The sequence below is a fragment of the Felis catus genome, chromosome D4, assembly GCF_018350175.1.
Source record: "Felis catus isolate Fca126 chromosome D4, F.catus_Fca126_mat1.0, whole genome shotgun sequence".
Lineage (NCBI taxonomy): Eukaryota > Metazoa > Chordata > Mammalia > Carnivora > Felidae > Felis > Felis catus.
The window spans coordinates 24,961,120-24,974,087 of record NC_058380.1 but is presented as its reverse complement, the minus strand read 5'-3'; the positions used below and the strand labels follow the sequence as shown (position 1 = coordinate 24,974,087).

The 12,968-nt window shown below is 35.0% G+C and overlaps 1 protein-coding gene across 1 annotated transcript in view; it reads left to right on the top strand.

Moving 5' to 3' along the window:
* Window positions 1-12,968, top strand: part of GKAP1 (G kinase anchoring protein 1) — an 84,603-nt gene that overhangs the window by 30,580 nt on the left and 41,055 nt on the right. The window contains exon 6 of the mRNA XM_006939126.5: window positions 1,132-1,154. Within this exon, the coding sequence (XP_006939188.1) occupies window positions 1,132-1,154 (23 nt within the window). The remainder of the gene's footprint in view (window positions 1-1,131; window positions 1,155-12,968) is intronic.

The window sequence follows — 12,968 nt, the reverse complement described above, 5'->3', positions numbered from 1 at the left end:
TTTATTAAATGGATTGAGAAAGACATCAATATGATGCTGTTCTGGGGAAGCTAGACAACTATTTCAAGATATGATTTAAAAAGTTATGATTATTCCTCAGTTTCTTGCATCTCATTGTATGCTAAGTAGAACACACTAGAAGAATGACTTTGATGTTAGGAATAAGTAGGAAATTAGAAATAAATAGGATTTGGTAGTTTGAGCTGAAACTTGTGATTTTGACATTTACCATACTTGTAGACTCTGTTCCGATCAACAAATGCTTTAGAGAACTGGGCCAGCTTTTAAATTCTCAGTCATAAGAATGCTATTCTATTAAATTATTGTTAGTCCTTGAGAATAGAAAATTTCTGCTGTGCATAAGAAGCAATGTTAGATATTAGATATCCTGATTATCTGTAATTTAAATAAGACCTCTTGCTCCCTCTTTGTACTTGATTTCAGCCTTGTATCTGTGTGGACTCCCTTATGTCTTTCTTCATTCTGTAATCCTTTTCCAAAAATGCTGTGTTGTTACTAAGTCAATGATTTGTGGATCTGGGTATTTTTCTTATTGCCTTCTTTTCTGTATTCATTTTCTAAATATATGTCACTTTTTAGGATTTTTTTACATTATTATCAAAGCACTATGATGTATATTTTTAAAACAAACTAAGAAGTTTAAAGGACCCAGATTACTCTTCTACTTTTTTCCCCCCACAAAGGCAGTGATCTGTACAATTTTCCAGTTATAATACCCTGTGATTTGATTTTAGATATATTTGTTCACCTCTTTGGCCAAAAAAAAAAATTCTTTAACCAAAAACCTTATTATTTGGAATTCAAATGTGTAAAATTTAATAATACCCTGTGGTATGGGTGGCATTTACTGGGATATAAAACGTAGTCCCTAAGCTGAGCAAATTAGTAATTATGTGTTGAAATTTAACATCTTATCCCTAGAGAAGAAATCTGATATTTTAGACAACCCCCAAATGACTTCTTTAACTCTTATTATAATTTTGAAAGTCTTCTCAATTACTTTGTTTGAATATTTTTACATACTGGGTATTAATTATTAATATTAATAAAGTATTAATATTATTGTTAATTTTCTTCAGTGAAATGTCACCATTTTTTTTTCATTTACAGATCACCTTAGTAAAAAGACTGAGGTAAGTGTTATTGTAACCATCTTTATTCTAGAAAATACTTGATGATTTTAAGACTAATAAGTCGGTGTTTGGCAGTGCTTTTTCAGATCTAGCTATTTAAAGGACAACCCATAGTAGGTTTGTTGTGAGTGAATCCAGTCATGTCTGGCAATTATAAGGATGTAAAATATATTGCAGTAGATTGAAAATACTATTTGCATGAAGGAAGTATATTATTTGGCTTTAGTATCCTAATTTGTGTCTGCGTGTGCATGCGCGCGCACACACACACAAACACACACACATACACACCCCAAAAGGTTACCACATGTAAGCTTAAAATTTTAGGGAAAAGTGGTGTAACACTCCAATCTTTATTAAAAACATCCTGAAACCATGTCTGAAGATATTTAGGAATTTTGGAAATTATGAGGTTAGCTGTGATTCTGTAGTTTATACCTATGTATCATGTGCTACTCTTACCATTCACCATCACAAGTAGCACCACCCACACGTAACTTCCTAGGGTTATTGGTTGGTTTTCTTTTTTTTAAGACTCCAGGAACACCTGGACTTAAGTTGCTGACTTTGGCACAGGTCATGATCTCTCAGTTTGTGAGTTCAAGCCCCACTCCAAAGTGGGGATGTTCTATGCTAACAGCTCAAAGTCTGGAGCCTGCTTTGGATTCTGTGTCTCCCTCTCTCTCTGCCCTTCCCCGCCTCACGTTCTATCTCTCTGTCTTTCAAAAAACGAATAAGCATTAAAAAAAAACTTTTTTTTTAAGGGGTGCCTGGGTGGCTCAGTCAGTTAAATGTCCTGACTTCAGCTCAGGTCATGATCTTGTGGTTTGTGAGTTTGAGCCCCGTGTGGGACTTTGTGCTGACAGCTCAGAGCCTGGAGCCTGCTTTGGATTTTGTGTCTCCATCTCTGTGCCCCTCCCCCGCTCATGCTCTGTCTCTCTCAAAAATAAAGATTTAAAAAAAATTTTTTTAATAATTTTTTTTTTAAAAAGACTCCAATACCAGATTTTACAAACCTTTTAGAATTGGGAGGTACTACTATAAAATATCTTCTAATATTGAGGGAAGTACTAATAAAATGTTAGTGTTATTTTCACTTCTTTAGGTACTAACTTGAAAGCTTTGCTATTCTGTTATGTATATATTCTTGTTAGTAATTCTATCAGTTGATTTTTTTTCATGGTGAGATGTTCCTTGATTTCACTTTATAGTATATAAATGGTTTTTGACCATTTTTGGTGTTGTTTCAGGTATTTACTTGACAGGTCAGAGAAATGAAATCATCTCTAAGAAAACCACATCTGAATAGCTCTGTGACTATAGTAATAATATAGTCCTTAACTTTGCACACAAGCAGAAAATTGATTTATTAAAACAGATGGTAGAATTTTTTTTAATTTAAAAACCACAGTCACCATTTCTTAGATTAAAATTTAAATGACCACAAATACAGTCTGAGTATTCATCGTATGTCTGAAGTGTGGAAAACATGTACTTTTGAAAAACTGAGTCTTTTAATCCATTGACTTCTTTGGAGGATAACTTTATGCAAATGAGAAAGCAGGTACAAATGGTACTCCCTATTCCTAAGAGACTACCAGCAACTGTTAGTAGAGGGAAAAATAATTTTTATAAACTGTTCCATGCTTATTTTTCCTGCTTTCCTGATTTGAAAGAGGAAAAAATAATGCAGAATGACAGGATCTCATCTATTTAATGTATTCAATCTAAGTTGTATTTAAACAAGCATAGGTATGTGACACAGCATATATTTTGTCTTTATATTTTACAGCTGTTTTCTGATCATCTTCTGTTAAAAATAATTTGATAGGTAATAAAATTCACTTTGAATAATCCTAATGATTAAGACATTTCCTACTTTTGTAAATGCAGTCTAATTATAATTTATTTCCTATGTAACTATTTTAAGAAATTGGTCAAAAGAACATGTAATTCACATTATCCTTTGACACTTGTTAAAAATATACCAAAGTTATGTTCCATTTCCATTAGAGGTATTACTCACTTTCTTATGACTTGAATATTTAAATGTTGCAATGGTTATGCCATTGCTCTGGGAATCTAGATGAACTTTTTCAGAGAGTTCAAAAATAAGCCTGAAAAAATATTTCTGATTTCAAGTCTGAAATGAGATCTGCTTTCTACTCCTAAAAATGTATGAGTCTTTGTTACAGTGTATACTCAATAATTGACTTAATTCTTCCTATCTCTAATATGTTACTTACGCCAAGAGATTTTTTTTTTCCCATGGGAACTTTAAAATTCCTAACTTCTGTTGAGAACAATATGCATCTCATCCATTCCTTCTTAAATCAGGTATTTAGTGGATAAAATTCAAAAGAGAAAAGATTTTTTATTTTATTATAGATGATGAGGGGTACTTCTGGTATATTCCTCTAACTGCCAACTAAACTTGTTCTTGGGTTACATCATTCCCGTTTTGCTTATTCCATCCATCTTGATTTTGTGTTACTAATCTCAGTGCTTTCTTTCTAGTCCCAATTATTTATAATCTTTCTCACCATGAAACATTTAGAATAAAAATGACACTGTCAGGACTAGAAGATGGGAACAAGTTTTCTTCGTTAAATGTCCAGGACATATTGGCTGCCACTGCTATACCAGTCCCCTACCCATTCTTCACTACAGTATAGTCAAGAATATCCCATGAGAATTCTAGACAAGAAGAATGGATAATAGAATAGGTGCTTGTATATACCTCTTAGAAACCTTAACTAATCATGCCTTTTAAGGAGCATTATTTGATCCTTAAAGTTGTTTTTGTTTTTAATTTTATTGTGTTGTCTTTGAAAAAATTTTTTTAACATTTATTTTTGAGAGGCAGCGAGAGACAGAGCACGTGCAGGGGAGGGGCAGAAAGAGAGAGAGAGAGAGACACAGAATCTGAAGCAGGGTTCAAGCTCTGAGCTGTCAGGACAGAGCCTAACATGGGGCTTGAACTCACAACTGCAAGATCATGACCTGAGCCGAAATCAGATGCTTAACCGACTGAGCCACTGAGGTGCCCCTATTATGTTGTCTTTTTAAACACCAGTGCTGCAAGGTGGAGTGTCTCACAGGTACTGCTTTCTCTTTAGCTCCACTTTTATCTTGCCTTCCCAACCGCAATCCTTCTGGTACCATTCAGTAGCTTTAAAATTTTTAGTGATCATCATATGTCTTGAAGTCTAAAAGGTCAAGTCTTCAATATTCTTGAATAGACTATCTCTAAAGAGTACCCAAGAAGTTGTAATAGTGGTTAGCAAAGGGAGGGGAAGGAGGGCTTATTGGGATAGGAAAAAGGCTTACTTTTCCCAGTGTAAATTGTTGAAGTTTTTTATTATGTCTGTGTAATATGTATTTAAAAATTATATCAAAAATAAAAAGCAATGGATGAGTGAGGGAACTAGGGAACAAACCTGGTCTTATCTGGCTCCATAGCCTGTTTCATTTTTGTTGCACAGTGCTTCTTGTATGTCTACCTTAGATGTATGAGTTTGGAAGAATAATTTATTCATTTTAGGCCTTAGTTATGTTAGATGAAAAGTAACATTTCCAAAATTATAAATGATCAGTATGTGACCAAATATTATGTGCTAAAAATTGAACGCCATAGTTAACACTACCAAAACTAGTTAGACCATTAAATTTTAAAAGCAAATAAATTCTACCAAGTTAAAAACAAAACAAAACAAAACAAAATACCTCACCTAAAATCTGGCTTTACATTAGCTCTTCAAGCCTGTTTCCTATTTCTCAATGTCCTGAACTGATTTTTGCTCCCATCCCTTTCCTTATTTGTATTTATTATATTTGTTGTTAGTTCTCTTTGGTTGTAAGTAAGAAGCCCAACTCAGTCCAGCACAAGCAAGAAAGAATTGCTTGTTTGATTGGTATAACCAAACCATGGAAGGTTAGGGAAAGAACTGGCCTCATAGTTGACTGGATCCAGGGATTTATGGAGGTTTAGGATTTTTCATTTCTCTCCCAAGTCTCAGTTGCTATCTATGGCTTCACCTCATGGTAGATCGCATGGTTACTGGGGGATCCTGGGGTACATCTTTACAGCTTTTCCTATAAACTGTTAGCTTTTGAGGCTTGACAGATTGAAGTTCAAGTTTTCTTTGAGGAAATGAGGGAAGCAGAAATATTCCCTACATGGTATGGTTTATTATATCACATTAGGGGATGTAGAATGGTTATTTTTATAATAAAATTGATCTTGAAGAATTGGCTATTACTTACATAAATAACTGATTGAATAAATATATAAAAGAGAAGAGACAAATCTTCCATACAGAAAATTACAAATAATTTACGTAGATATTCTTCTTCCAGGAGAGGGAGCTTAACTCCCTCCACTCTTCTTGAGTATGGGTTGTACTTAGTAACTTGCTTCCAAAGAATAGAGTACAGAAAGGGAGGAAAATTAGTTTTACACTGTAGAAACCTGGTAAACAGAACCTTGACCAGGTGATCAATATTAATATTATTAGTGATATTTCATGTTGATAGCATGCCATCTTGATATGATGTGATGAGAATGACCTATACTTGTGTGATTTTCCTTGCAAAAAACACATAAAACCAGTCAAACAAAAACATTAGACAAATCAAATTAAGGGACATTCTGCAAAATACCTGACCTGAATGACTAGTATTGCTCAAAACTATCAAGGTCACTAAAAACAAAGTCTGAGAAATTGACATTGACCAGAGAAGGCTAAGGAGACATGACAACTAAATGTAGTATATCCCAGGTGGAATCTTGGAACAGAAAAAGAACATTAGGGGAAAACTAGTATAATCCAAATAAAGCGTGGAATCTAGTTATACTATTGTACCAATGTTGGTTGTTTAGTGGGAAAGCATACTATAATAATGTAAGATGTTATCAACAGGGGAAACTGAGTAAGAGATATATGGAAATTGTACTATCCAAAATTTTACGTAAATCTAAGAGTATTTTAAAATTAAAAGTTTAATTTAGGGGCACCTGGGTGGTTCAGTTGGTTAAGCGTCCGACTGTTGGTTTCAGCTCAGGTCATGATCTTGCCGTTCATCAATTTGAGCCCCATGTTGGACTCTGTGTTGACTCGAGTCTGCTGGGGATTCTCTCTCTCTCTCTCTCTCTTTCTCTCTCTCTCTTTCTCCTTCTCTCTCTCTTTCTCTCTCTCTCTCTCTCTCTCTCTCTCTCTCTTTCTCCTTCTCTCTCTCTCTCTCTCTGTCTCTTTCTCTCTGCCCCTCCCCAATGCTCTGGTTTCTGAAAATAAATAAATAAAAAGTTTATTTTAAAACTTGATCAGTGGGTTCAAGTGTTGTCAACCATCATAAAGTTTCCCCTTAATGCTTTTAGCAACTATTAATGATTATTTCCTTTATCCATTATGTTTTTAGAGCATATTTTTCATTAAATTAAAATTTTTACTTCAAGAATACATGCATATAGTAATAATTGAATGGTAGAGGAGAATTTATGAAACCAGTAGTCTCCCAGCCATTGCCCTTCCCTTACACTTAAAAAAAATTTTTTTTAATGTTTATTTTTGAGAGAGAGGGAGAGAGACAGATCGTGAGTGGGGGAGGGGCAGAGAGACATGAAGACACATAATCCAAAGCAGTCTCCAGGTTCTGAGCTATCAGCACAGAGCCCGATGTGGGGCTCGAACTCAAAAACTGTGAGATCATAACCTGAGCCGAAGTCAGACGCTTAACTGACTGAGTCACCCAGGTGGCCCCCCTTACTACTTTGTAAAAATCATTCTCATATGTCATGATTGACCCTGCATGAAGCATGCAAAAGTGTTTAGAGCTTTTCTGAACATACTGTATTTTTTCATGCTGCCTTGTCTACCTATGTGTTCTTCCCTACCATCTTTCTCAGTGGTATCTTATGCATGAATAGTTGTTAGTTCTGGGATGGGAGCGAAGTCAGGAACAACCCATGTCGCCGTCTTGGTGATGTCACTCCCCTTCCATCTTTATTTGGCTAACTATGCTTCAGAACTTGGCTAAAGAGTCATTTTTTTCCTGGTCTTATTTAGATGCCCAGGATATTCTGTATGTACTTCATAGCACTCAACACTTTTATCATTGTTTTGCTTCTTCTCTAGAATGAGTTCCTAGAGGTCTGGGACTATATGTTGTTGATTTAGTTTTCCTGTTAGTTCTAATTCCCTTCACATAGTAGGTAATATAAATGGAAGTTGCTTGATGAATGAATGAATGTCCTGCTTTCTCACTAAAACCTTCTCTAGCCTTTTTTGGGTCTGTTTCTCCCATATATTTTTACAATATATCAGAAGCACATTGATTTTATTTCTTCTGTCTGTTCAAGCACATTGTTAGGGCCTTCCATTTAATGGAACATTGCATGTAGGTAGAATTCTGAGACTGCATCCTTACTCAGCAAGAAAAAATTCCACTATTGATTAATTATGTGTGCCATTTATAAAGAGGAAGAAGTGGCTGCATGTCTTATAGATACTTGCTATTTGTGACATGTCTGTAGAAGAGCACTTAATTGTATTTATTATTATGTGTTAATTTTTGTGTTTTTCAGTAGATAATGAGTTCCATGAGAGTAGCCCATATGTAGCATAATAAGGGCTTAATAAGTAAATATTTCAAGTTTAAGACTTGAATCTACCAGGATCTATCTTAGGGAGGAGAAGAAAGTAGACTTACATCATATATAATGTCATCTTTAATATAATAGCTCATTTAATAATGCCATTATTTAGATTTCCCCTTGGATAAGTTAAAAGCACTCAAATGTATCAAAAGAGAAATCGCGCATGTAGATAGAGCGTTTGAGGTTTGCATGTTACTATATATTAATGTATCTTAAAACTGTAAAGCTGGGAGACTGTTCTTCTAAAGGTGCCTTGCATCCCCTGGAAGTTTAAAAGGAATGTTGATCAAGCATTAATATTTGTCAGTTTATTCTATAAATGATGTGTTCTTCAATTAGGAAATGACTCAATAGGAAGGTAGGTTTGTTTTTTTATTTTATTTTTTTTAATTTATTTTTTTAATATATGAAATTTATTGTCAAGTTGGTTTCCATACAACACCCAGTGCTCATCCCAAAAGATGCCCTCTTCAATGCCCATCCCCTACCCTTCCCTTCCTCCCACCCCCCCCATCAACCCTCAGTTTGTTCTCAGTTTTTAAGGGTCTCTTACGCTTTGGCTCTCTCCCAGTCTAACCTCATTTTTTTTTTCCTTCACCTCCCCCTCTCCCCATGGGTTTCTGTTAAGTTTCTCAGGATCCACATAAGAGTGAACACATATGGTATCTGTCTTTCTCTGTATGGCTTATTTCACTTAGCATCACACTCTTCAGTTCCATCCACCTTGCTACAAAGTGCCATATTTCATTCTTTCTCATTGCCACGTAGTACTCAACAATAGCCAAATTGTGGAAAAAGCCTAAATGTCCATCAACTGATGAATGGATAAAGAAATTGAGGTTTGTTTTTTTAATTGAAGTATAATTTACACACAATAGAATGTACAGGTCTTAAGTGTGCAGTTTGATGAAGTTTGACACATAAATATAACTATACGAACCTACATCCCTAACAAGGTAAAGAACATTTTCCATCACACCAGTAAGTTCCCTGCTGCCCTATGCCATTTTCTCATGTACTCGTCTGCCCCCTCTTCCCACAGGCAACCAGTGTTGTGATATCTATCACCATAGATTAATTTTGCCTCTTTATTTAAAGTAAAGCATACAATATGTTATTCTTTGGACTGGCTCTTTCCCTCCCAAAATGTTGAAGGTTTATCGATATTGTGTGTATCAGTACTTTTTTTCCTTTTCATTGCTAAGTTGTATTCCATGGTGTGAATATATCATAATGTGTTTATTCTATTGATGGACATTTAGTTTCCATTTTTTGCCATTATGAATAAGGCTGTTAGAGCATTTTTTAAAATCAATTTATTTAGGTGTAATACAATAAAAGCTATCCATTTTAAGTGTATAATTCAGTCGATTTTAGTTTATTTAGAGTTGTGCAGCCATTACCATAATCTGATTTTAGAATATTTCTATAACCCCCAAAGAAACCTTGTGCACATGACCAGTTATTCCCCATACCCCTTTTGCCCAGCCAGCCACCAGCTTCTCCCCCACCCCCACCAGCTTAAGTAACAAGTAATATATGTGGTCTGCATAGATTTGCCTGTTCTGGACATTTAGTATAAATGGAATCATACAAAATGTGGTTTTTTTTAGATTTCTTAACACTTAGCATGATGTTTTTACAAGTTCGTTTATGTTGTAGCATGTATCAGTGCTTCATTCCTTTTTATTGCTAATAGTATTCCATTGTATTTGATTTTATTTACACATTCATCAGTTGGACATTTGGGTTGTTTCTACTTTTTAAATTATAAATAATACTCCTATGAACATTCAAGTCTTTTTATGAACATATGTTTAATTTCCCTTAGGTAAAAACCTAAGAATGAAATTGCTGTGTCATGGGGTAGATGTATGTTTGTTTTTTTTCTTATTTTTTATTTTTTTTAAGTTTGTTATTATTATTATTATTATTATTTATTATTATTTTTGAGAGAGAGAACGAACAAGCAGGGGAGGGGCAGAGAGGAGAGAAAGAATCCCAAGCAGACTCCGTGCCATTAGTGCAGAGCCCAGTGTGGTGCTCGAACTCATGAACTGTGAGATCATGACCCGAGCTGAGATCAAGAGTCCTGATACTAAACCAACAACGCCACCCAGGTGCCCCTATTTTTCTTTCTTGTTTTTAAATTTGAGTGTATTTGGCACACAATGTTATATTAGTTTCAGGTGTACAACATAGTAATTTGACAAGTTTGTGTGTTATGCTGTGCTCACCACAGGTGTAGCTATCACATATAGCATTGTTATAATATCATTGGCTATATTCCTTATGCTGAGTCTTTTGTTGCCTTGATGTATGTATGTTCAACTGTAAGAAACTACTTACAGTTTTTCAAAGTAGATGTACTATTTTACCCTTGTGGAGTTATAGGAGTTTATGAAATAAGGAAAGTTATTTTTGCATTCCTGGTAGGGAGGCTGACAAAAGGTTTTTATGATGCTAGCTTTAGTTCCTTTCACTATAAATGAAGATGCAGTTTCAATAATTGTTTGTATTTCTATATGCCACTAACAGCAGACAGTGTAATTAAAATCAGTATTTTTTTTATAATAATACATTATAATAACACCTTGCAATAAATTTAATAAAGATGTGGAAGGCCTATATTGGGAAAATTTTAAACTTTATTGCAAGAGAGTAAAGACTTAAATGGAGGAATATACCTTGACTTATTGTCATGAAGATGTCACTTTTTCTCAATTTATCAAATCAGTGCAATCCCAATCAAAATCACAATTTAGTTTATTTTTTTGAATTTTTATTAAAATTTTTTAATGTTTGTTTATTTTTGAGAGAGACAGAGTATGAGCAGGGAGAGGGAGAGAGAGGGAGACACAGAATCCAAAGCAGGCTCCAGGCTCTGAGAGGTCAGCACAGAGTCCCAGATGGGTCTTGAACTTAATGAACCATAAGATCATGACCTGAGCCAAAGTCGGATCCTTACCAACTGAGCCACCCAGGCACCCCACAATTCAGTTTTTTCTTAATTGAAGTAAAGTTGACCTGCAATATTACATTAGTTTCAGGTATATAACGTAATGATTCAACATTCATTCGTATACCTTACAGACTGCTCACTATAGTAAGTGTAGTTACCATCTGTCCCCATATAAAGTTATTGCAATATTACTGAGAATGTTGCCTATGTTGTACTTTAAATCCCCATGATTTATTTATTTTATAACTGGAAGTTTGTGTATCTTTAAAAAAATTTTTTAATGTTTATTTATTATTGAGAGACAGAGAGAGACAGAGAGAGACCGAGCATGAGCATGGGAGGAGCAGAGAGACAGGGAGACACAGAATCTGAAGCAGGCTCCAGGCTCTGAGCTGTCAGCACAGAGCCCGACATGAGGCTCAAACTCACAAACCGCGAGATCATGACCTGAGCTGAAGTCAGATGCTCAACCAACTGAGCCACCCAGGCACCCCTGGAAGCTTGTATATATTAATCTCCTTCATCTGTGTCTCCCACGACCACCCCCTTGTCTCTGGCAACCACCAGTTCTCTGCATTTATGAGTCTGTTTCTGTTTTGTTTTGACAATTTAGGTTTTTTTTTTTAAATGTTTATTTCTGAGAGAGAGATTGATAGAGTGTGAGCAGGGGAGGAGCAGAGAAAGGGAGACACAGAATCCAAAACAAGCCCCAGGCTCTGAGCTGTCAGCACAGAGCCTGATGCAGGGCTCGAACTCACGGACGGCAAGATCATGACCTGAGCTGAAGTCAGATGCTTAACCGACTGAGCCACACAGGCGCCCTGACAATTTAGTTTTTAAAGTGAAAACTAAAGCACTTGTAAAACATTAATATGGAAATGCAAAGGACCAAGAATAACCAAAACATTCTTGAAGAAAAAGATAGGAGAATTTGCCCAACCAGATACCAGATTTTTCATAAATTTTTTTTAATGTTTGTTTATTTTTGAGAGAGAGGTAGGTTGCAAGTTGGGGAGGGGCAGAGAGGGAGAGACAGATTCGGAAGCAGGCTCCAGACTGAGCTGTCAGCACAGAGCCCCATGCGGGGCTCAAACCCACGAACCATGAGATCATGACCCGAGCCAAAGTCAGACACTTAACTGACTAAGCCACCCAGGTGTCCCTCAAGATTTTTTATAAAATTAATAATTAGTATAGTAGGCATAGGGACAATGATTAATAAATAGCCATTAGCACAAAAATAGCACAGAAACAGGGCAACCACTGTGTAACCTTGATCTGTAACAGAGTGATGTGGAATAGTACTGGGTAAAAGATGAACTTTTTAAAATAAATTATTTTGGAGCAATTGAGTATTTTTATGGAAAACAAGATTTGATTATTACTTCATATCATACATAAAAATTTCTCCACAGTGGATCAAAAACCTAAAAGTCAGAGGCTATGTTATAAAGCTTTTAGGTGCTAATATAGGAATATTTTTATAACTTTAGGGTAGGAAAGACACAAAACCCACTAGATTCAAATTTATACATTAAATTAAGGACTTCTTTCCATCAAAATATATTAGAAAAGTGAAAGGATAATCTTCAGCATAGGAAAAGATTTTTTTCCAAAATAGAACTCAATTGAAGAATGGATGAAAAAACAAGTACTCACAAAAGAGTATATATATATATATATATATATGTATGTATGTATATATATACATACATGTATATGTATGTGTATGTGTATATATATATATACACACACACATACACACACACACACATATATATATATATATATATGGCCTAAAACATATGAAAAGATGTTTAACTTCAGTAGTAATCATGAAAATGCAAATTAAAACCACAGTGAGAATATTAATTAACCTCCAGTTTGGCAAAAACCAAAGCATCTCATGATTTGAATTGTTGGTGAGGATACGAAATAATGGTATATACTGCTTATGAAAAGGTGACTTGTTACAAACAGTTTTGTTCTACATAGTACTGGAAGTCCTAGCCAGGGCAATTAGGCAAGAAAGAGAAATAAAAGACATCCAGATTGGAAAGGAAGAAGTAAAACTGTCACTATTTGTAGATGATAGGATGTTGTGTATAGAAAAGACCCAATAAAGACTTCAACCAAAAAACTGTTAGAACTAATGAAGTGTATGTAATCAATATACAAAAATCTGTTGCGTTTCTAT